Raw genomic sequence first — 27259 nt, 5'->3', positions numbered from 1 at the left:
TATATATATATATATATATATATCTTAGAGTGTTTACTCTCTTGGGAAGGGAGGAGGCAAGGAAGAGAGGGAAGAAATGGAACTCAAAATCTTATAAAAGTGAATGTGTTTGTGGGGAGGGACTACATAAGAGCAGAAACTGGAGAAAATCAACATAGGAAAGGCACTAGAATTTGAAGGCATTGAGAAAGACATCCTATAGAAAGTGAGAATATAAGCTGAAACTTGAAGGAATTCAGGGAAGTGAGGACATTGAGATGAGGCAGTGAAATCCAGGCATAAAGTAACCCATGAAAAGATAAGAATTAAGAAATGGAGTGTCTTGTCTAAAGTACAATAAGAAGGCAGCCAATGTTACTGAATTATTCCTGGAGATGATTGGAAGCTACTGCAGTTTAATGAGGAGTGATGTGACATGGTCAGATTTTAATTTTAAGGAAGATCACTTTTGACAGCCAGTGGAGTATGGACTAGAGTGGGAACAGACTTGTGACAGGATGAGTAAACAAAAAGCTAATGAAATAGATTAGGTCTGCTGTGTCCATTACCTGCCCCAAGGTGTGATAGGGCAATTATGGAGGCAAAGTCAGAGTAGATAAGGAAGCATATACAAGAGATGCTACTTAAAATTAAACTGTCTTGGCAACAAATTTGATTTGGGGGCAGGAAAGGGAATGAAGATAAGGAAATGAGAATGATATTTGCAGCATGAGCCTAGGTGACTATAAAGATAAGGGTAACCAGAATAGTAAAAGGGATATTGGAAGGATTTGGGTGGAGACTGGAAATGGGGAGGATATAATAAAAAATTCAGTTCTAGATATGTTGAATTAAAGTATTATTTAAAAACCTCTATAAAAATTACAATTAAAAAGTCTATGTTATAAAAAGTCTAACATTATTATAAAAATAAGGCTTATTTTCAATACTAAATCACATATTCAGATTTATGAACCACTGGATTCAACAAAAATGAATTGGTAATTTTCTTTGAATTCTTCTTGGCTTTAGAGGTTTCCATTTCCTCGGGCTGTTTAGCACTTTATAGTTCTTCAGCAGATCCCACTTTCTCAGAATCCAAAAGACTTTCAAAATCCTGTGAATATTCAGGATTGGATCAGTCATTACCATCAGCAATAGTATCATTTCCAACAGCACCTTCACCTCTTAGGATTCTCTAACTCATTTGTGCTAAATCTGTGTACTTACTCCTCTTCTCTTTGTTCTCTATTCTTGCTCTCTTGGCAATCTCATTAGCTAATGTGAATTTAATTTCCATCTCTGTGCAGATTATAGGCAAATCTAGTTATCCAACACCAGTCTCCCAAAGGCCTACTCAGGACTGCAAGCTTCAGATTTTCAAATATTCTCACTCTCTTTCATCCCACATATCCAATCAATTGCCAAGTCTTATAATTTCTTCTACAAAATATCTCTCATATACCTTCTCTTCTCTCCATTAAAAAAGCCACTACTCTAATTCAGGACCTCATAACTAACTGGTCACCTAGTGAAGAAGGCAAAATGCTTCTACTTGGTCTCATTTCTTCAAGTCCATCCTCCAAAGAGAAGTATTTTTGTTTACACATACTTATTTTTCTTTCTTTTTATGACTTTTAATTTTCAAAATACATGCAAAGAAAGTTTTCCGCATTCACCCTTACAAAATCTTGTGTTCCACCGGGAAATGAATGTAAACTGTTTGCATTTTGTTTTTCTTCCTGGGTTATTTCTACCTTCTGAATCCAATTCTTCCTGTGCAACAAGAGAACTGTTTGGTTCTGCACACATATATTGTATCTAGGATATACTGCAATATATTCAACATATGTAGGACTGCTTGCCATCTAAGGGAGAGGGTGGAGGGAGAAAGGGGAAAAATCATTACAGAAGTGAGTGCAAGGGATAATGTTGTAAAAAATTACCCTGGCATGGGTTCTGTCAATAAAAAGTTATTATAATAAAAAAAAGAAGAAGAAAAAGAAAAAAGAAAAAAAAATCTTGTGTTCCAAAATTTTCTCCTTTTCTTCCCTCCATACCCATCCCCTAGATAGCAAGTTATCTAATATAGGTTAAACATGGGCAATTCTTATAAACATATTTCCACATTGATTTTGCTGTGCAAGAAAAATCAAATTAAAAAGGAAAAAAATAAGAAAAAAAAGCAAGCAAACAACAACAAAAAAGATGAAAATACTGTGTTGTGATCCACTCTCAATCCCTACTCTTTCTGGATTCAGATGACCCTCTCTATCATAAGTTTATTGCAAAGAGAGGTTTTAAAGGTACAAAGCATGCAACATTCACATAAACACATCCTTACACAATTAAATCTAGTAGCATCCCATTTATTATTTATTGAATTGAATATTGTTTTTCATACCATTCTAATCTTATTAGATTACTCTATTACCACCAATCCATAGTGATTCTATAATCTCTACATAATGATTTCAGTTCTGTCCTCCAAAACTGAACAAGATAAGTCTTTTTGTTTATTCTATATTCATAACCCATTTCCATGCCTCTGCCAAGGGAGAAAAAAACAAACAAACAACTACTGACCAATTTCCTTTAAGAATATTGATATAAAAATTTGAAATAAAACACTGGCAATGATATTACAACAATAAATCACAAGGATCACACATCATGACCAGGTAATTAGTAGATTATAAAAGCACAGCTAGTTCAGTATTAGTAAAACTAACTATGTCAGTAACAATAAAACAAGAATATTATCTCTAGAAATAAAGAAAAGGCAATTGAGAAAAAAAGATCACCCCTTCCTATTAAAAACACAGAAAGGGGGCAGTTATGTGGATCCAGCACCAGCCTTGAAGTCAGGAGGACATGAGTTCAAACTTTGCCTCAGACACTTAATACTTTCTAGCTGTGTGACCCTGGGCTAGTCACTTAACCCTGATTGCCTCAGAGGATAAAGGGGGAGAAGGAACACTAGAAAGCATAGAAATCAACAGATTTTTCTTTAAAATGCTAAGTGTTATCCATCTAAAAGCAGCAATCAATATCTGTAATAGCAATAAGATAAGAGATCTAGAAAAATAATTAAGAAAACATAGATATAAAATAAACTCACATAAATCGCCAACATTTTTATAATTACTAACAAAGATGAGCATCAAGAAATAGAAATTTCATTAAAAAAAACTATAGACAATATAAAATACTTGAGAATTTATTTCCCAAGACAAAGACAGGAAATATATGAACACATTTACAAAATATTTTCACCTCAAATAAAGTCTATTTAAACAACTGGAAAAATATCAATTGCTAAGTTAAAAAAAATCAACGGCAGAAGCAATATAACAAAAAATGACAATTATACCTAATTACTTATTCAATGCCATTCCAACTAAACTACAAAAAAAAATGATTAGAAAAAATAACAAAATTCATCTGGAAGAATAAAAGATAAAAAATATCAAGGAAATTAATGGAAAGAAATGTGAAAGAAAATGGCTTGGTTGTATCAGATCTCAAACTATATTATAATGTAGCAAACAACAAAACTATCTGGTACTGGCTAAAAAATAAGTATGGTGGGTCATTAGGATAGATCAGATATATAACATACAGTAATAAATGACCACTGTAACCTACTATTTCATAAACCCAAAGACCCCAGTTGTTGGGACAAGAATTCACTATCTGACAAAAATTTCTGGGCAAAATAGAAAAAAATAATTATACCATAATATCTTAAAAGAGTATACCAATATAAAGTCAAAATGGGTGTATTTAATTCAGACATAAAGAGTGATGCCCATAAGCAAATTAGAACAGTGTGAAGTAATAAAATTCTAAGAGTTTATGAACAAACAAGTGAGAGAGAACATTTTAAAAAAAGGTAAAATGGATAATTATGATTATACTAAATGAAAAAGACTTTACACAAACAATAATGCAACTAAGTTTTGAAGGAAAGTACAAAGCTAGGAAACAATTTTTACAACAACTGTCTCTGATAAAGGCCTCAATTCTTTTCTTTTTATAATAGCTTTATATTGTCAGAATATATGCAAAAATAGTTTTCAACTATACATATTTCCATGTTTATCATGCTGCATAAGAAAAATCAGATCAACAAGGGGAAAAAATGAGAAAGAAAAAAAAACCAAGTCAACAACAATAACAAAGGTAAAAATACTTTATTGTGATCTACATTCAGTCCCTACTGTCCTCTCCGGATGCAGATGACTCTCTCCATCACAAGTAAATCAACTTACTGTTGAAAAGAGCCATGATCATCAGAGATGATCATTATATAATCTTGTTATTACTGTGTGTAATGTTTTCTTCACTCACTTCACTTAGAATCAGTTCATGTAAGTCTTTCCAGGTCTTTCTGAAATCATCCAGCTGATCATTTCTTATAGAACAATAATATTCCATAACATTCGTATACCATAATTTATTCAGCCATTTCCCAACTGAGGGCATCCAGTTAGTTTCCAGTTCTTTGCCATAATAAAAAAAAAGGGAATATTTTAGCACATGTGAGTCCTTTTCCCTTTTTTATGGTGTCTTTGAAATACAGACCCAGTAGAGACATGGATATGAACTGTTTGATTGCAATTTGGGCACAGTTCCAAATTGTTCCAAATGAGACCTTTCCTCATTTCTAAAATACATAAAGAATTGACTCAAATTTATAATAATGTAAGCTATTCTCCAATTGATAAATGGATCAAAGGATATGAAAAGAAAATTTTCAGACAAGAAATTAAAACCATTTCTAGTCATATGAAAAACTGTTCTAAATCACTACTGATTAGAGAAATGTAAATTGAAACAATGCTGAGGTATCACCTCATACCTCTCAGATTGGCTAAGATGACAGGAAAAAATAATGATAAATGTTGGAGGGGATGTGGAAAAATTGGGACTCCAATGCACTGTTGATAGAGTTGTGAACTGATCTAACCATGTTGGAGAACAATTTGGAACTATGTCCAAATAAATGGTAATCAAACTCTGTATATCCTTTAATCCAGCAATACCACTACCAGGCCAAAAACTTTTTCTTATTTCTTTCTGATTTTCACATTTCTTTTTATTCAATTTGTCTGGATCTGAAAAAAAAAGTTAAATTAATATCCTCCATTGTTATACTTTCCTTGTTTATTTCTTCCTCTAATTTTTTTTTTCCTTTAGCTGTTACAATATTTAGTGCATGGGTTAAATAATGCTTTTATTAATTATCTATATCAGCTTTAACAAAATGTTGTTTCTGTTTTTCTTCTTTAGTAAAGTCTATTTTTATTTTTGCCTTGGCAGAGATTATGACTGTGACACCTGCATCCTGAGTTCATCTTAGCATGATAGATTTTGCCCCTTTAACTCAGGTTTTACAACTAAGAGATTAATCAGTAGTCTTGGAACAAATATTTTTATGAAGAAAGAAGACTGCACAGTGTTGAGAAGAGTGAATTGGATATGAAAGAAATAAATCCAGTAAGTATACAGAACAGTGAAAGACAAACTCAAGTAAAGGATTCTTAAGGGTGAGGTGGATAAGGCTTTGAAATCTCTGTTAAAGACTCAAAGAATCTTAGAATTAAGAACTTAAGACAATCTAGTTAAAAAGTGATTCAAGTGATTCAAAATATAAAGCAAGGGCGTTTTGTCATATAATGGTCACAGGCATCAAAATAGTTAAGATTTTTTTCCATTCAAATTGTGTAATTTATATTTTAAAATTCAAAATACTGAAATATAAGGAAAATAATTCAATATAACTGAAGAGCAAAAAAAAAACAAACAAAAAACCACCCTACATTTCAGATACCAAAGAATCCTCTCAATAGTAAATTAAATACAATTTTTTTTCCTTTTACCACTTGAAAAATAATTTTAAATACAATAAATCAAAACAATAATAATTTTCATTTTTCTAAGTGATGTTTCAAGAATTCAATTAGAATGCCAAGTGACTTTTAATTTTACTGTTCTGACATTGATAAAATATAAAATGAGAAAAATTACTCTATGAAACTAGATCCTGCCATGTTTTATTTTGTTTTTGTCAGTATAAACTATTATCAGATCCATGGTGAAACTTAATAGCTGATGGCAGAAGACTAGGATCATGGTATCTTAACTGAAATTACCCCTCAAGACCTGAAGTAAAAGTAACCACATTTTAATAATAAATGTGTTTTAATAATAAAACAAATAAATTCAAAACTATTAAACTCTAAAAATTTGGATGAAATTTGATAAATCAAGATACTCATTTAAGAGTTTTAAGGGAGTCTTGAAATTTGTATTTCTATACTGCTTCCAATTTCAAATGAGAGAAAAGAAACTCAGCCAAGATATCACACTGACTAAGATAATGATGTAGATTATTTCTATACTTTTTTAAAGTAACTTTATAGCTTCAATAAACTTCTTAATCACACTCATAAAAAATTTGCCACCTTAAACTTTCAGGTTTTATATTTGCAATTTAACATGACCCCTGTCAAAGTTCATGAGGTCGCCATCTGTGTGTGAATAATTGCCAGACTGAAGAAATGAGGAACCCAAGACTGGCCTGCTTCTGACTACCTGCTGCTTCCAAAACACTGGCCAGACATGAGCTCCACACACTCACAGGATCAAACAGACTCCACCAGGCACTGATTATTTCATGTGAACTTAAAAACTAAACTGTAATTTTTTTTCCTGAACTAAAATTGGCAATAATTTGTGAGGGGAGGGGAGAGAAATAAGCCTATTTGTATATTAAAACAACTGCAAGAGAAAAGACACTGAACTGGGATTAATTTTATTTCCTTCATTATTCAATTTTTTACTTCTTTACTTCTCAAAAAATTAAGATATTTGGACAAAATATAATTATGAGTCTTAATTATGACTTCATTTTAATTCTTAGAAATTATAACCTCAATTTCTCTACAACGAAAATTTTAAACACTCATTTTATCTGAAGTTTTATGCTTTATACATACCTTTATAACAGTATTTCTTTAAAAAAAAAAAAAAGAAAGGAACTTAGCAAACAGGTAATCACATAACCTGTACATCAATTTAAAAAAAAATTTTTTTTAAACAAGTTTAATAAAACGCTTTCCTGTATGCTGCAAAGGTTAATTATATTACATTATAAAATATACTTTCTGGTAAATATTTCAAAGAAAGTAAAATGTTTTAACATTTCAAGAACATCAAGTTTGTATCTACATGGTAATATTATATCACTGTGGGGAATGATAAGCATAGTTTTTGAAATTATTTTTTCAAGTTCCAGCTTCCACAGTATGCCCTACTCCATTCTTCAAAAATACACCATCATCTAAAAATATAGAATGCCTTTACTCATGTTTAAATTTTAAATCACTTTAAAAAGAATAGTATGTAAAAATCGTATTATAAGGAAATAAAACATTTTAATGTCATGCTCAAAGAAAGATATTTTTATTCTTTAGTGACACTAAACATATTCAGTGTTGATTAGCTCTTTACAGTATTAACATCTGTCAGCTTGACATATGCAAACAAAAATCTGCATTTACATGTGTACATACCTAATTGGAGTTCTGCAAAACACTTCATAGATAAACAATTTAATGCTTAACTTCTTGTGAGTTTAATTATGTTAAATCTAATGAAAAGACCTTTATTTGCATAATTATTGAGGGCTAAAAGTATAATGCTACAAGACAACAAAGATCTATTACTATATTACAAATAGACTTTAAATATTATATACCTTAATTAAAGGATCACAATTGCATTTCAATTTGAATTTTCAGTTTAAAGTTGTGATTTTTAACATCATGTTAGTATTGACAAATTCTACCTATTTCAAATTCTGTGTATCAGTATAGGAACAATTTTCTTAATGAAAGGTTTCATAAACATAATTTAAGAAAGTGAATAAAAGAAAAGGTATTAAATAAGACTATTTCCTTTTAAAAATATAATTTATAAAGTACATATTTTTTAATAAACACTGTGTTTTACTTTACTTAATAAGAAGGCTCTTATGATTAGGCTTTTCATAAACAAGCAGCATCATAATGAGTATTGTATAATATTTTAATTCTATCAATCTGTAAATCAAAACGTAATTCAGCTTTTATAGGTTACCATCCCCTGAAAAAAAATTCAAGAAATAGCTACATTTTACTGTTATTTGAAGGAAAAGTATCCCTTCTACCTTCCCCCAAGATATATGACCTTGAGTCTTCTATCAGTTATTTTCTGATAACAAACAAAGTTTTCTTTCCCTTTTAATTTCTCCAGTACCAGGAAAGAAAAACAATACTGTTCCTCATTTCTAATTAAGAAATGAGAAAATGTAATAGAAATGGTTCCATTTTGGAAGGAAACAGATAAACTATAAAGTATATAATAAGGCAACCAGTACAATAAGGCGGCTGATGACTCTAAGTTTTGATATACAAAGACCCAAGTACACACTCAGTTGACCTTTCCTATATCCAAACAACTTTCAATAAAATTATGGAGTAGCAGAATGAAAAAAGTCAAGTGAGCAAATAAAAAAGGACCATATCATAAGAAGTTACTTTGCTGATAATCAAGATACAAACAAAAAAAAAAAATGGAAGTTATAGAGAAAAACAAAATACAAACTCAAAAAATGGAAATTATACTGAATGAAAACAAGAAAAACCTAAAAAAAAAAAAAAGTTGGTAACAGATTAGAAAAGAATTTCTGATAGAGCTCAAAAATGACTTTAAATATCAAAGAAAAGAGGTGAAGGAAAAACTTTGAAAAGAAGGTAAATTGAAGCAATAAATAAGTATCAATGATTTGATAATAAAAGAGGCACAATAATGCACTGAAGAGAATGACTTATAAATCAGAACAGGCTATGTGAAAAATTTGAAAAGCTCACAGAAGAAATTATTCCTTAAAATTACAATTGACAAGCAGAAGTTAATAAATCCATGAAACACCAAGAAACAATAAAACTAAGCTAAAAGAATGAAAAAAAAAAAAAGAAAAGGTAAATTATTCCATTGGAAAAACTACTTATCTGGAAAACAGATCAAAGAAACAACTTTAAAATTATTAAACTACTTAAAAACCCTGATTTAAAAAAGATTCTAAATATGAAATTTCAAGAAATTGTCAAGGAAAACTGTCTACACATATTAAAATAAGAAGATAAAATACAAACTGAAAGAATCCATTGACAAACTCCTAAAAAGGACCCCCAAACTACCCAGAATAGTGTATGCCAAAGCACCAAGATCAAAACCAATATATTTTAAGTTTCAGGAAAGAAAACAATTTGAATAACATGTAGTCAACAATTAGGTTCACACAATATTTAATAATTTCTTCATTAAAATTTTGTTGGTCTTAGAATATGATATTTCAAAAGGGGAATAAATTAGGATTACAATAAAAAATAATCAGCTCAAAAAAATAATTATAATCCCACAGGGGGGAAAAGTAGATATTTAATGAAAGAGAATACCTTCAAGCATTCATGATAAAAAGGCCAGAAATGAATAGAAAATTTTGCTTTGAAATACCAGAATCAAGAGAAGCATTAAAAAAAAAAATTAAAGAGAAATCACTGTTTTACAATCCTATACTGAAAAATAATCATTGTAACTTGTAATGATTTTATCAAGATCAGGGCATATGTAGCCAGAGATCAGCAGTATGAGTTGACTAGGATGGGATAATTTCACAATTAGAAACCAGAATTCAACAAAATGTTGTTTAAAAGAAATACACTGAAAACAGAGACACAGAATAAAAATGAGGAAGTGAACAAAAAGTTTTATGCTTCTATTAAGAATTTTTTTTTTTTTAAAGTAGCAAATGGCTAAGGGATAGGGAGAGGTAGGGAGCAAGGGAGAAAAATATGGAACACAAGGATTTGCAAGAGTAAATGTTGAAAACTATCTTTGCATATTGGTCTCAGAAAAAGAAAATAGAGCAAATTTAAAAAAAATAAAAAAGGAAATTATATTTTGCTAAAAGATTCCATGAACAATGAAGTAATATCAATACTAAATATATATACAACAAATGGCATGGCATCCCAATTTATACAGAAAAGGTTAAATAAATCATTAGAAATAAATACAGAATAAACTGTATTACTGAGGAACCTCAATTTTTCTTTCTCTGATCCAGAAAAATCTACCAAAAAAGAAAAATTAAAAAGATGAATTTTAGAAAAGTTAGGAATGTCAAACTTTGAGGAAAAAATTGAATGGGATTCGAAAGGAGCATACACATTATTTTTCTCAATTGGGTTCAGTAATCTTCACAAAAATTGAACATGCATACTATTTTTCTTCTTCAGTCTGTATTAAGACAACAGCTTGTTCTCTGAAGATGTGTAATGTCCAGACTAGCTCGCTGGAGGATCTCTGGAAGAGCCTTGGTCTTAGGTGGAGGAGGGATGAAGGCAGGAGAGCCACCAGGAAGATCGCTGTTTCTGTCTCAGTCTTGTGTCTCCTCTGTGCCCATGTCTGAGTCTGAGTCTGAGATTGAGCTCTCATCTCCAGTCCTCTCAGCCCTTAAATATCTCAGTCTGATCACATCATTACATCACACTCAGTATATGTGAACTAGAGAACCATTATCTCACCAATCACACTGAGTAAACACCCTGCTCAAGTATCCTTGCTTCAAGTAGAACAGGGGTGGAGGGAGGGTGTGACCACCCCTGTTCTACTCAGGGAGGGAGGTGAGAAATTCCATAGGGAAAATGGGGAGTCAAACCAGATATTTTTAGCAGGTTTACTCTGGGATGAAGGGTCTTATACCTCACTCAGAGTCCCCCACTATCTGCAGCCCTCTACAAAGATGGATAATATTTTTCATCATGAGTACTTTGGAACCGTTTTGGATCATTATATCGCTAAAAACAGGGCTAAATCTTTAAAAGTTCTTCACCATACTAAGCTGTTATTATATATGATGTTTTCGTGGTTCTGCACACTCCATTTTGCATCCGTTCAGATAAATCTTTCCACGGTTTACTGAAAGCATCTTGCTTGTCACTTCTTACAACTCAGTTCATTCATATGCTACAACTTGTTCAGCCATTCCCCAACTAATGGGCATCTTCTCAAATTCCAATTTTTAGCTAATATAAAAAGCTGTTATAAAGAATTTATTTTCTTCCCTTTAAAAAAAAAAATCTTTGGGACATAAACCTGGCAGTGATATAACTTTGTCAAAGGATACAGTGTGATTGCTTTTGGCCATAGTTCCAAATTGTTCTCCTGAATGATTAGATCAGTTTACAGCTCTATAAATAATGCATTAGTATCCCACTTTTCTCATATCCCTCCAACATTTGTCATTTTCCTTTTCTGTTACATTCCACAAACTGACAGGTGTGAATTGTTTTAATTTGTCCATTTCTCCAATGACTAAAACATTGTGAGTTAAAACATATTTCCTTATAAGATAGCTTTGTTTTGGCTGAAACTTACTTGTTCATGTCCACTGACCATTTATCAATTGGGAATCATTTGTATTATTATAAATTTGATTCAGTTCGTTATGTATTTTAGAAATGTGGTTTTTAATAAGAGAAAGTTGCTAGAAATTTCTCTTCTAGTTTTCTGCTTTCCTTCTAATCTAATCCATCAGACATATTATGTATTTAAAATTATCCATTTGATATTTCATATTGCTCTTTTATCTTTTTTGGTTCAAGTTTTCCTTTATTCATGGATCTGGGAGGTAAATCATTTCATCTATACCTAATTTGCTTAAGGTATCATCCTTTACGTCTAAATTATGTATACATTTTGATCTTATCTTGATATATAGCATGAGATAGTGGTTTATACCTAGTTTCTGTAATGTTGTTTACAAGTTTTCCAAGTAATGTTTGTCAAATAATGAGTTTGGGGAATAGTACCTAAAGTTTGGTATCTTTGGATTTAACATAATATATGTTACTATGGTAATCTATTATGATGTTCTGTCTACATAATCTACTTTAGTAATCAACCAATCTATTTCTTAGTACCAGATTTTTTAAAAAAAATTACTACTTTATACTATGGTTTAAGATTTAGTAAGACTAGGTCAGCTTCTTTCACATTTTCATACTTAACAGTGACTTCCTTGATATTCTTGACCTTTTGTTCTTCCGGATAAATTCTGGATATTTTTTAGATCTATAAAATATTTTTTGTAGTTTGATCAGTACAACTGAATATGGAGATCAATGTAAGAAAAATTAATTTTTCTTATACTGGTTCACTCTATCTATGAACAATTCATAGTTTGCTAACTATTTAGATCTGCCTTTTTAGTGAAAATTGTTTTTAAATTATGTTCATAATACTTCCTGGATTCATCTTGGAAGATAGACTCCCAAGAATTTTATATTGTCTACAATTATTATAAATGGAATTCCTATATTTCTTTCTGTTTGACTTTGTTAGTAATTAGAAATGATTATTTATATGGACTTCTTTTGTATCCAGCAACTTTGTTAAAGTTGTTAATTATTTCAACTAATTTTTTATTTAAGTCTCTAGGACACACTAAATATAGCATCATGCAATCTACAAAGAGTAAAAGTTTTGTTAACTCTGATAATTAAAGGCTTTGCATAAAAGGTTTTGCATAAACAAAATAAATGCAGCCAACAGTAGAAAGGAAGGAGGAAACTGGGGGAAATGTTTTTATATCAAGTATAAAGGCAAAGATTTCATTTCTCAAACATATAGAGGACTGAGTAAAATTTATAAATATGAGTCATTTCCCAATAGATAAATAGTCAAAGAATATAAACAGGAGTTTTCAGAAAAAGAAATCAAAGTTGTGTTTTAGGCCTATGAAAAATACTCTAAATTATTACTGATTAGACAAATGCAAATTAAAACAACTCTATCAGATAGGGTTAATAAGACAGACAAGGAAAATTATAAACGTTGGAGAGATGTGGGAGAAACTGGAACACTAATGCATTGTTAGTGGAACTGTGAAAATTGTGAATGATCCAACAACTCTGGAGAACAATTTGGAGCTATGGCCAAATAGCAATAAAATTCTGCATACAATTTTATTCAGCAATACCATGACAATGTGTGTATCCCAAAGAATAAAACAAAAAGGGAATCAATGGATTAATGTTTTATAGGATCACAGAATTACAACCATGGAAAAGGAATCACAGAAGCCATTTAAAACAATCTATGTTTGAATCCTTCTAAAATCTGTAAAATAATACCCTGTATAAAGAGCTAATAAATGACCCATCCCTTCTACAAATAGCTGATAATTGATCATTTAATCTTTGCTTGCAAATCTTAAATGATAGGGAATTCCAAGATTTCTTAAAAATTAGTTTTTCAAAACTGTGAAGTTTTTTTCTTAGGTCAAATATATATGTTTTTTATTTACAAAACATATGCATGGGTAATTTTTCAAAACTTATATATGGAAAACCCTGTGTTCCAAATTTTCCCCTGCTTCCCCCCACCCCCTCCCTTAGATAACAGTTAATCCAATATATGTTAAATCCAATATATATATAAATATTTATGCAGTTATCTTGCTGCACCAGAAGCATCAGATCAAGAAGGGAAAGAAAAAAACTGAGAAGGAAAACAAAATGCAAGCAAACAACAGAAAGAGTGAAAATGCTATATTGTGGTCCACACTCAGTCCCCACTTGTCCTCCCTTTGGGTGTAGATGGCTCTCTTCATCACAATATTATTGGAACTGACCTGAATCAGCTCATTGTTGAAAAGAGCCAAGTCCATTAGAATTAATCATCATATAATCCTGTTGTGGTCTTAGTTCAAATATAAATGTATATCTCCAAAGCTTCTTCAGAATAGCTAAAAAGAACATCTACTAATCTATCAAGCAAAATCCGTGCAACTTCTCAAAGACCACTACCACATTTCCCTTAAGTCTCATGCCCTTAAACATTCCTAGTTCTTTCAGGTCATCTTTATAAAATGGCATGCGCATTCTGGAGAGCGATTTGGAACACTGCTTAAAAAATTATCAAACTATGCACAGCCTTTGATCCAGCAGTGTTATTACTGGGCTTATATCCCAAAGAGATTTTAAAGAAGGGAAAGGGACCCATATGTGCAAAAATGTTTGTGGTAGCAATCTTTATAGTTGCCCCAAACTGGAAACTGAGTGGATGCCCATCAATTGCAGAATGGCTGAATAAATTGTGATATATGAATGTTATGGATTATTGTTCTGTAAGAAATGACCAGCAGTAGGACTTCAGAAAAGCCTGGAAAGATTTACATGAACTGATGATAAGGAAATGAGGAGGACTAGAAGATCATTATATACTTCAACAACAATACTATATGATGATGGATTCTGATGGACATGGCTCTCTTCAACAATAACATGAACCAAATCAGTTACATTTGTTCAATAATGAATGGAACCAGTTACACCCAGCAAAAAAAAACCTCTGGGAAATGAATGTGAACCATTACATAGCATTTCCAATGCCTCTGTTTTTGTCATCTTGCATTTTTGATTTCCTTCACAGGTTAATTGTACATTATTTCAAAGTCTGATTCTTCTTGTGCAGCAAAATAACTGCTGTTATTTATACATATATTGTATTTAACTTATACTTTAACATATTTAACATGTATTGGTCAACCTGCCATCTGAGGGAGGGGGAGAGAAGGAGGGGAAAAATTGGAACAAAAGGTTTGGCAATTGTCAATGCGGAAAAAAATTACCCATGCATATACCTTGTAAATAAAAAGCTATATATAAAAAATATAATAAAATATTAAGTAGGAAAATTTTTTAAATGGCATCCAATTGAGAATCTTTAATATGCTCTACTCTGAAAATTTTACAACTCAGCAATTTCCCTCTTAAAATCTAACAACCAAATCTGAATATCTCTAAATATGATTTAATAAATTAAATAAATTAAAAAACTATGTTGCAAGCTAAGAGAAGGCATCAAAGAGTGAACTTGGAGTCAGGGAATTCTTGCTTTTATATCTCTGCCTTTTTTTAGTTATAATCATGAGCAAGTGAGGTAGACTCTGGGATTAGAAAGCATATAAGCTCCCTACTGTTTTTACATGCATGATACTATAATCCTATTATAACTTTCTAAGCTGATATTCCAAATTTTTGGACTTATACAACTCATATGCTATTAAAACTCATAAATCTTTAGATGGTAAGCTCCTTCAGGGCAGGAACTGTCTTTTCTTTCTTTTTGTATCTCTAATACTTAATACAGCATATCTAGCCAAAAACAGACATTAAATAACTTTTTTTGTTTTTGTTTTTTTTAAAACAAATAAATCCCTGTGTAATGATGTTATCACCCAACTTATTCTTAGGAAAGTAATTTTTTTAAAAATCTAAGGATAAGATGTTAAATTTATCTCTATTATATTTCATCATGTTAACTTAAAAGATTTAGCATGATACCTTGCTACATCAAAATCTTTTTGAACCCTATCATTCAATGTTTTAACTATCTCAGACAAGTTCATGTCATTCAAACTATATTATAAAGAAGCAATCATCAAAACCATTTAATATTTATTAAAAATACTAGACAAGGGAGAATAAGAAATAATGGATCTCAATAATGTATAACTGATAAATTACAAAACACAATACATACAAAACAGACATGTGACTGAAATATCTGATACCATAGAAATTAAAAAAAAAAAAAAAACCACCACTAATATGCCCTTCAAAGCCATAGGTGGAAGAATTATTTATTTACCAAGGAATACATAAAATTAAAAAACCTAAACAGATTATTTTAATTACAAAAAATTGTAGAGTTCTTGCACCAGCAAAATTGTGATAGATAAAATCAAAGGGAAAGGTCACCTAGGAAAAAATTTTGTATCAAATATCTCAGAATAGCAAAAATCAACCAGAATCTAATGAGATGCCTTATATTACATATTACCATTTAAGCATTTGGGAAATGGCTAAATAAAATATGACTAAAATAAAATTTTATTCACCACACACACACACACAAAAATGACAAGAAAGATGATTTCAGAGAATGTATAAATTTATATAGAATAAACTGAGCAGAAACAAGAAAGCAATATATACAAAAATTAAAAAGCCTTGATGGCCATTGGAAGGAATTGTTCTCATCTCCCCATTCCACCAGGGGAAGTCTTCACATACTTGGGTCAGATACCTCCCCTAACTTACAAAGGGATTGAGACTCCCAGTTATCGTCAATTTGCCTGTCTACCAAAAATGATGTACCATGGAGTAGCTGATGATGATACAGCCAATTCTTGGAACCACAGACAAGAATTGGATAGACACTAAGGGTGGAAAACAGTCCTGAAAAGGACTCAGCAGCCTTCACACCAAAGGTACTAAGCTTTTCTGTACATACCCTACATTCTTTCAATATGATATTAAGTCATACAAGCAACTAAATGGTATCAGAGACAGAGGGCACTTCAGTTAATAAAGTTTCTTTCACCTGAAGTCACATGGTTGGACAATCAAGATATTTTAGTTGGATAATCAAGATATATTCTGAAGTCACTGTGCATGACAGAAGGAGATGAAGATAAAAAGAAGAAGCCAGTCTTTGAGCAAAATAGAAAAACAACCAGGAGGGAAATAGATGATATCAATGAGAATAAGAAAATATATCATAATTGGACTGACTATCCTCTGGAGTAACAGTTTATAAAGATAAAACATTTAATTAGTTACAACAGCTATTAATGCAAAAAGAACACAAAAATATTTAAGTGAAATATAAAGAAAATTAAGATTCAATCTCTGTCTTTATGAAGCACAATTAATAAAGCAATGCAACTGGAAATGGTAATGAGTAAAAAAGCATGTAATATGTTAATCCATAATTAATGGGGGAAAAATATGTTCTATTTAAATGTTTTTAAATGGTTAAAAAGAAGTACCTGATCTGTTTATAAAATAATAAGCAATTCTGAAAATGAGACAGAAAACTAGAAGACTGACAAATAAACTAAGTGATCATTTAAAATATTTGATGATAAATATTCTGTAAAAGGAAAAAATATTTTCATGGAAAATGGAAAGAATATATAATACAAAAATCATTTGTTCATTTCCTATATTTTCAAAAAATGGTTAAATTATATTCAGGCTTTTATGCACTTAAGTCTTGTTTTAACTGTAACAAGAATTAAATGCTCTGAAAATAGTTAAGAATTTTTATTAATGTGAAATGCTTTAAACAGCATTTAAGTTTGTAGAGAAAGTATAATTCAACTATAATTTTGAGCTATAATTTGAGATTGTTAGTCTTGCCTATAAAAAGCTTAGTCAATTAGAGTAAGTGACTATAGATAGCAATTACTCTTCAGCTGGCACTGACCATCAAAAATATGACAAGAGCAAGAAATAAACATCCTACTATGTGGTAACCTCGCAAACTAGAGAGAAGATTTTTAGAATAGGAATTTTTCTTTGTACCCTCAACAACTACAACAGTTCCTGGCACATGGAAGTCTTAATAAATGGTTGTTTGTTAGTGGATCGCTTAACTGCCATATATAATGCAATAATGATTATCCAAGACATACATGTCAATCTTCATTCAACAGTGTAAGATAAAAAGAATATTAAATGTTCCCTCTTAACGGTATTAATAGCTGTATAAATATATTAACATGCATATTAAAATGAAAGAACTAAAGTGGCTTTTACAAAGAATCTGTGATTTTCATTTGAACTAAACTTGAAACTTGCTCTAAGATCCTAAACTAGGGCCCTTCTTACACATGAGAGAATAAGAATGAGGAGTGAAAGCTTCTTTGATGAAGTCGGCATGTCTGTGTTGGATAAAAGCCACTCTTATCCACAGTAGACTATCCTCCAAATCTCAGTAGGATGAACAAGTCCTCATAATCTAACTACTAATGTTTTTAATAGAAAGAAAGATTTTGTTTTTTGATGAGAGAAATTTTTATCAGCAATACCCTGAGAAGCCCTATAAATAGGATCGTTTCTTTCCATCTTGTAAATTGAAATAATTAGGATAACACTAGAATAATTTAGGATAACACTAGAGTAACTTCAAATTGGGCAACATTTTTCTGTAAGTATTTTATGAATTAATTTTCTCTGATGATCTTCTGATTTATGCATAATTTAGGGAAAAAAGTCATTGCAACAAATTTCTCTATAAAAGATCTCACATCTAAGATATATAAAGAAACAGATTCAAATACATCAAAGTTCCCAAATAAATAAATTCGTGTTCAAATATATGAGCAGAAAATTTTCAAAGGAATAAAACAAAGTGATCAAAATTATAAAATCCTCTCAAAACTAAAAATGAGAGAAATATAAATTAAAGTAACCAATTCACCTGACCAAGATGACAAAAGAGAAGTAAACAATGTCAGAAAGGCTGTGGGAAACCAGGTACACTGTTATATTGATGGTAAAGCTGTGAAATAATCCAGCCTTTTGGAAGCAGTTTAAAACTGTTAGTAAACTGTAATTATCATTTGATCTAGGTATAACAGTAATGTTAAATCAGCAAAGAAATCAAAGAAGGAAGAAAAGAGTCCTTATTTACAAAATATTTTTATCTTTTGAAAAATTCTGAAACTAATTGAGAAATGGTCAATTTGTGAAATATGAATGAAAAAGGATTATGCCTTAAGAAATTATGAAATGGACAATTTCAGAGTAAGGTGGGAAGACCTCAAGAAAAAATACAGAGCAAAATAAACAAAAATTGAATAATTCATAAAATAACATCATAGAGAAAAACAACTCTGAAAGATGTTAGGACCCTTGTCACTTCAGAGAAAATATACGTATATGTATATGTATGTGTGTGTGTATACACATACACAATTTTATATGTGTGTATGTGATATTATATGTATACAATAAAAACACATACACAAACATAAAATTTTCCTTTGATCAAGAGTTACTTAGAACCCAGATAGAGATCTTTATTATAATTTGTGAAAGAAGCAACTTCTTGTAGTGCAATATCTAAAGGAAAAAAGATAGCTTTTAAAACCACATTCTTTGTTAATAATCTAAAAGAAAGGATGGAGGGAGGGAGAAAGGAAGGGAGGCAGGAAGGAAGGAAGAAAAGAAGGAAGGAAGGCAGGCAGGCAGGCAGGCAGGCAGGAAGGAAGGAAGGAAGGAAGGAAGGAAAGAAGGAAAGGAATAGATGCTAAATAAAAGAAGTCTGAAGAAAGCTTGACATCAGAGTTAACTAAGCTATATGATCCCAAGAGATGAAACTGGAAGAGGTTAACACTAAAGAGACATTTTAAGTTTATAAACCTCCCCAAAAATGAAAAATCAAAAAACCTTAAATGTCATTGTGAGAAACAATGGACAGTTTTATGTTTCCATAGAACAAATCCAGGTGCTCCAAAAAGGAAATAGTTCAGAAGGAGAGTTCTGAAACCAGCAAAAGTGGATAAAACTGGGGGGTGCGGAGAATGAAGAGGACAAGGAGGAAGAAAAGGAAGAAGAGAAGGAGGAGGAGAAGGAGGAAGAAGAAGCCGTAGTAGTAGTAGTAGTAGTAGTAGTAGTATGATAAAGGTCATAGCTTAGCTGGAGTATGCATTGTTTTTATGAATATTAATTTCTCTACTTCTGGGTTTAGTTGCCTAGCCATTTTCTGAAATGCAATGTATGTGGTAGGAGGGGAAAACATACTAATGAGTAACATGAAAAAGAAGCATCAAGAAGCACATGAATCTCGTTCCAATGAGTAACAGAGGCAGGGACTTGCATTCTGGAATAGGATAAGAAAACTCTCTCAGTTTCTGCGTGTGTATACTCATGCAGAGCTTCATAACCCATATCTAGAAGAATATATTAAAAGTTTAAACTGCTTCACTCATCTTAAGTTTGTTCATTATGCTCTTTTAGCATTCAGAATTTTGTTTCCAACATCATGAAATAAGAAATCATAAAACTACACTAGTCCTAGAACCCTAAAACAAGGGTAAGATAAAGGAAATAACTAGAGAAATATTATTATTCATTCAACAATTTTAAATAAAATCCTAACAGACTATAGTAATTCATTTAAGGAATCATTTATCAGTATAAAACTGGTTTTATGCTAAGATTACAAGAATGATGTGACATTAGGGGGAAAAAATAAGATCATCAAGAACATAAAACCAAATGGTTATCTCAATACATGCAGAAAAGGCCTCTGATAACATTTATCAAAATGTTTTTGTTTTAAAAACACACACGCACACACACACACATACCCCACACAAAGTATAGGCAGAGAGGGAATTTTTTATTCCTATCACAAAATATCATAATATCCATCTAAAAGAAAAAGTAAGCATCAGCTGCAATGGGGACATACTAGAAGATTTCCCAATAAATACAGGATTAAAGCAAGGGTGTTTAATACTTTATCTATTCCCAGAGATGCTTGCAATAGCAATAAAACAAGACAAAGAAATTAAAGATGTAAAGTTAAGCAAAGAAGAGACACAACTTTCCTTATTTCCTGATAAAGTAAGAAAGGCATCCTTGGGGTTGCTATCTATCCAAGGTTCTTGAGCCGATCTTTCTATTGGTAGCTAGTTAGCAACTATTTCTGATAGTTATGAAAAAGGTTGGTCCCATCTCCACATTTCTCTTCTCAAAGATGGATGAAAGGATTAGGCTAGCAGCCAAATGATGATTTGGGGAATAACATTCCAAGACAGAGTCAGGGTCCTGAGTTGCAACTTTATCTTCCTCCTATCCTTTATCTCCTTGGGTTTCTAACTCTCAGTGTACCTGACTAAGCCAAATGTTAGGTACATGATACATAGGCAGATCAGTTAGTGATCAAAAATGAATCTTACATGTATGATCAGGTATCCATTTTGAGTTTATTATATAATGTGGTGTCGGATGTTGTCAGGCTAATTTCTGCCATAGTTCTTTCTTTAGATAAAATTGATATCAAGAAGGAACATAATTGCTCAAAGAATTAGAAGTCAAGCAATTTATTATTCATAGGCATGTGAATATGTATGAATTCCTTGCCCTTTATATCTAAAATGATGATAATCGGTTGGGCATACAATAGCGCTTGTATTCTAATAGAGCCCAAATCTCCTCACTTTCTGCCCTTATATCCCTTATATCTGATTGTTGTAACTAGGTAGATCCATGGGGACTTAATGGAAGGCTGACCTAAGGAGCAGTCAATTAGTGGGTGGTCTAGACTGCAACTTGATTATCAACCACAAGGACATTGTGAGTAGTAAAATTTGCTATCCTTACTCACCTGGATTAGGTTAAATTTGTTCTAAGTGTTTAAGTGAGGAAAAAAATCTGAGTATCTTTTGCTATCCAAGATATATATATGTGTGTAAACACACATACACATGTACATATATATATATATATATATATATATATATGTGTGTGTGTGTGTGTGTATTTATATACAATTAATTGTCAACATTCACATATTCGACTTTCCCTACTTAAAGCATCTGCATAATTATATTAGTAATTTCATTTTTGCCTTGACAGCCACAAACATTTCCAGTTAGGTACATTAGAGGAAAACAATAACAGGCAGACAATCACACAAGTTTGTGGAGCAATCAGTATCCTACTAAGGACCTCACAGTTGTAAAAAGCTTCCCATATATTCGGTTATAGGTAATATTGGGATATTCCCCATCTCAGCATTTTCCAACAGCAATGACTAAAGTCCTTTGGTTTTCAAAGGACAACTAATGTAGAAACATTTACAGCCACATAGTATTATCTGAAATAATGTTTTTAAATTGAGATCTTAGCATGAAAGGTAACATAATTCTAGGGAACTACTAGCAAGATAATAAGTTTTGCATGTTATTGATCTTATTATGTGTATTGCATTTTATGGATTATTTCATGGTTACTGTGTAAGGAAAAGTGAATATGATCAGAATTAATGTTTTTCTAATAAAAAATTATATGGAGAAAAATATATTTTCAGTAATCCCTAGTGAAAGAGTGTGTTTTGTTGGAAGCAAGAACCTCATGCCTATAGGTTTAATGTATCAACACATCAACACTCACTTTTTTTTTTTCAACTTTTGTAGCCATTTCTAAAAATGCTATTCCCATGAATGTTCAAGATTAAATATATATAGATATATATAGATACATATTTGCCAGTCCTCTGACTATAGATTCAGGGTTCTTTGTGACTTCTCTAAGTGCTATCTTTCAATCTTAAGTGTTATCTTCCAAAATTAAACACCTACCACAGGTAGACATTCAAAAAGTATGTAATGACTAATGACAGCAGTAAATATTTATAGAGCATATATTTCTCTAAGATTCAGGGGTCCTCAAACTTTCTAAATAGGGGGCCAGTTCACTGTCCCTCAGACTGTTGGAGGGCTGGACTATAGTAAAAACAAAACCTTTGTTTTGTGGGCCTTTAAATAAAGAAACTTCATAGCCTTGGGTGAGGGGGATAATCGTCCTTAGCTGCCGCATCTGGCCCGTGGAACCTGATGTCTAATTAGATAGAGGCCTATCAAATGAAGAACATCTATTGAGGTATCCTTCAAGACCTTCTAATTTGTAGATGCTTTACTGGAGAGTGATATTAAAAGCAACATTTTCTTCTACAAAATGACTTTGTTTTTTAAATGTAGTCTAAGTTCTATAGAATTCTAGGACAATAACAAAAGTACTCTATCATGTTTTGATTAAATCGGAAAAAAAGTATTTGAATTAACTCATAACATCAAGTTTGCAAATAATGTCAATTATAGGAAGTAAGCAACAGATTTAATATCATTAATTCAGTCAAATCTATGCACAAAAACCTACAATCAAGTATTTTTAAATCTTAGAGTTGTAGAAAATAAAATAAGAGTTTAAATACAATTAAAAAAATAAACATAATGTTTAAGACAAGTGAAAAATAGATTATCTTAGAAATACTTGGGGAAAAAAACTGAAAATGATCAAGTAAGTATATATTCCATTTGTCCTGAACTCCTTTCTTTGTGTTTAGAATGCTTTGGTGATTTCAACCATTCAGACAGTTTCAGTAAGCCGATTCATGATTCACCACGTGTAGTAATATCTTAACTGAAAATATAGTATAACATTGCCAAGCCTTGACAGACACCTTAACTTAGTTGTTCATTTAGAACAAATTTAACTTATTAAATGCTACCTCTAACATATTTTGATTCTATTCAGAGAAACAAGAAAATTAAGAACTAAGTGCAAACAAAGCAGAACCAAGTTTACATAGCAGTTACAGCAATGAAAATAAAAAAGATCCCTAAAAAGAATTTGTACACTTGTAAATGAAAAATCAATGAAGTTCTCAGAGAGGTAGGAAATTGTGAAAGGGAAATGAAAAAGGAGAAAAGGGGTCTACATTAAAAATGTGATCAAGATTTTGAATATTTTTTTCCTATTGTTTTTCTTTATCAGAAAGAAAAGGAAAGTTGAAATGACTTATATGAAGAAAAATGATAACAAAAGAATAAAATGTTTAAAAACAGAAGTATAAAATGAATGGTGAATCTAAACAGAATGTCTAGGAAATTTGAAGGGCTTCACATGGCATTGGCATTTATGTCTAATATGAACTGAAACTCCTGACTTTCCTTGGCATGATACTGATTATCACCAGTATTACTTTTATGCTAACTAGAACTGGAATTGGAGGAAGGGAAAAGAGAAAAAAACAGTGCATGCATGGGAAATGAGCAAATAGTTGGAAGAGAGATAGAAAATTACCAAAAAGAAACCACTTTGAAAATGGGAGAAATTGAAGAAGACAGACTTTTGTTTAATTCAGATTACTTCCCCAAACTAGCCTGAATTTGTAAGGCTTTATTATATTTTAAAATATTTTTATAAATATTAACATTCACTACCAATTAATTGTTTGAACTGATTAAACTAAAACCAGAAAAATACCTTGTAGTAGGCAAGAAAACAAATTAATCAATTAATATAGCTTATAGTTCTTCTAATAGTCTTAACTCTTCATATTTCATTGAATCTATTAGAAAACATTCAAATTCATAATCTTTTTTTGGCAAACTATTATAAAATATGAATTGTAAATTTAAAAACTTTAAATTCAAAATTCATATGCAAAATCTAGTAGTAATCTATTTTTAATACAAACTTTTTATTTCAATTTGCAATTATTAAAGACTTTTATTTCATTAACTAATTACTATATCTTTAAACCATTTCCTGAAGTATATGCCAACACATCATACAACACCATAAGACAAACCCCACATTTTTGTAGTTACCTCGAATGACGTAATTATCCAGAGCTGCTTCCATTCTCTCTAGTGCTTCAGTTCTATTAGAACCATAAGAAATTAACTAAATATAAAAATAAATGTTGATTTATTTTGGACCAGTTATTTAAGAAAAATATGACAAATTACATTAATAGAAATGTTCTCCCTCTCTTTCACACACAGATATATCCACACATAGTATAAAAGTTTTCCAAAATTGCCTTTAAGAATGTGTGTGTGTGTGTGTGTGTGTGTGTGTGTACACGAGCATGCATGTGTGTGTGTATTTGTAAGATTGTATGGTTCATTAGTTTTAAAAACAAGCAAGTAGGTAAACTAAAATCTAAGCAATATCAAGATCCCACTATTTCTATTGGGTTTGTTGTCTTTTTCCAAATACCATTATGCTAATAGAGATCTGATTCAGAATGCTTACATTTATCTGATATGGTAGTAGAAACATCTATCCCATGCAGCTAGATTAGTTTTCTCCTAAAAGAAAAAGAAGTTGTCCCTGAGACTTAGTTGGCCACGGGACTAAGATTCAAACCACAATTATAGCTTCCTGGTCATTTTAGTATAAATACCCAGGCAAAAGAATTTCTTCAGCTTTACACACCTTCCTGAGTATGCATCTGGCAAATATAGATGCAAGAAGCTGTGTTCAACTGAATCAGTGCTACATCCTTGCCAATTTTTTTTTAACATTACAGAATAAACTTTTAAAAAATTAAGTTAATATGTTACAACTCTGAGTGAAGCAACTAGCCTCAGTCAGGTCTAAAACAAAAATATCCTTTAATTGTTTTTACTTATTAGTTTGTTTTTAGCAAATGTATGTATTCTTAGCCTATCATGCTAGGCCTATCAGTTTTAGCAAATGAACTCTGAAAACAGCTTTACTTAAGTTATTTTTTAGAATTAACCACTTTATAGACTTTTGGTCCATATTTTACTGTGAGTATTCAAATGATATGGTAAATGTAAAACAGATGTATATTCATTTTTTAAAAGTTTTGTTATCTCTGATATAGCTCTATTCACCACAATGAAGTCTGAAGTTTGTTTTGTTGATAATTTTTTTTTTTTTACCTCTTACACATACCATCTTTTCTGCCCCCAAAGTTTTTACTTATACAGGTTATAATCATTCTGCAAAGTTTTACACTTACAAATTTTCTCATACTTAAACATATATACATCTTATACCTTTACAAGTAAAGTATTTTAATTTTTAAAGTTTTTTTTAATTTCCACATATATGGATAAAATATACCTAAATGAAACACTACAACTTTTGCATTATTATAAAAACTAACATACAAAAAGTATAGGAATCAAATGGGTTCCTTTCAGAATGTTTAATGTTTATGTTTCCATAAAAGAATAGTGGTAAATTCTTTAAACATTATATGTCCAATTCTGGAAAAATAACACAGATTCTCCTAGGAACCTTTGGAATAAAGTCAATCTCATCATAAAAGAATAAAGAATTTTCCTTTCCGTTACTAAGATCCAAAGTATACTAACTTTCAGTGTACTTAAATTTTCTTTAAGAAATTCTAAATATTTCACAGCTAGATAGACAGACCCTGAAGCTACTAGGAATGGTACAGACCTAACAAAACAAATAGGAAACACCTCTACTCTCTTAAATAAACACACTTTTGATTGCTTAATTACAAACTACAAAATAGCAAAAAGTAATTTACATCCAATATATAGTGCTAGCTACAAGAAAACAAAAAGCAGTTATGTTCTTCCTAGATCTCATGATTTACTAGTTTTTCTTTTCACTCATTTTTAACATTTATTTTACTATTTTTCTTATTACATTAATACTTACAGATTATCATATAATTTATTATTGTCCAGAATTTTTTAACTAAGGCTAAAGGAAAAAAATCAGAAAAAGACATTTTAAAATTCCTTAAAAGGAAAAAAAATCTGCTCTGCTCTCAATTTCACCATGTATACTTCATGTTTCAAGGATTTACACAGGACATGATTAAAATGAAAATCAAATTTTCTAAAGTTACAATTAAGTTCACGTATTGAAATTTGAGTAAAAATTGTCAAAGGAGAAAGTTAAGAAAAACAACTAACTTTTGATATCATTGGATCATAATAAATACTAATATCACTTCCTGGTTGAATCCCACTGTCAACTCGAACCTAGGAGAAAGAAAAAAGAAAAGAATCAATAGAAAATGATTCCATATTCTATAGATCTTTTTAAAAAGGCCAAATTATAGACAAATTAAAAGGTAAACATTCTTTTTATGCAGAACGCTTTAAATTTTCTCCCTATTTTAAGGAAGAACACACATTTATTATTTACTCTGAATTAACATTTCTCCTTTAAAGAAAAGACAAAAGCACTTTTGATCTCTTAAATACAGAAGAATTTGCTTTGTTTTCACTAAAAAAAACAACCATAAGGAGCAGAGCAATATATGCATATAATAAAATGTTTTTATAAAAGTGGAATTTTAGAATGCACCTTCTATTTATTTTTGGTGTATTCCACCTAAAGTCTGGCATGAGCTGCCCTTTCTATAACACATTCCCCACTGTACCCTTCTGAGAGCTCTAATGGAGACCTGACTAAGGTATATTCATTAGAAATTTTAGAATACTGCTTATCAGCTTATCAGTTATTGTAAGAATACAAATCCTGTGGCTTTCATGTATGTAACACTTTCTTTTTATGCTTAACCCTCTTAACTGTAAAATATATATATTTTTTGTTGCATTTGTTTTCTCCTGAGGCTTTAATGTTTACACAGCTTTATCCATGGCTTTGCTTTGTAAGGACATAGCCTCAATTAAACCTCTGAGTCTGCAATTTTCATGAGAGAGAAAAAAATAACAGCACAAGTTCAAAATATCCTTTTGAAGAATCTGATTGCTGTTAACTAGCCAACAAGTTAGTTAGTATTCCTCTGAGTCCTGTTTTCATCTCTCAGTTTG

General features: G+C 30.9%; 1 protein-coding gene across 2 annotated transcripts in view; it reads right to left on the bottom strand.

The window, feature by feature from the left end:
* PCCA (propionyl-CoA carboxylase subunit alpha) overlaps nt 1–27259 on the bottom strand; it is a 447428-nt gene that overhangs the window by 201250 nt on the left and 218919 nt on the right. For both annotated transcript variants that reach the window (XM_031958625.1, XM_031958626.1), the window contains 2 exons: nt 26393–26461; nt 24293–24368 (listed from right to left, as the gene is read on the bottom strand). In XM_031958625.1, the coding sequence (XP_031814485.1) occupies nt 24293–24368; nt 26393–26461 (145 nt within the window). The remainder of the gene's footprint in view (nt 1–24292; nt 24369–26392; nt 26462–27259) is intronic.

Source organism: Sarcophilus harrisii, chromosome 3 (genome assembly GCF_902635505.1).
Source record: "Sarcophilus harrisii chromosome 3, mSarHar1.11, whole genome shotgun sequence".
NCBI classification, from domain to species: Eukaryota; Metazoa; Chordata; class Mammalia; order Dasyuromorphia; family Dasyuridae; genus Sarcophilus; species Sarcophilus harrisii.
This window is presented reverse-complemented; position numbering and strand designations above follow the sequence as displayed.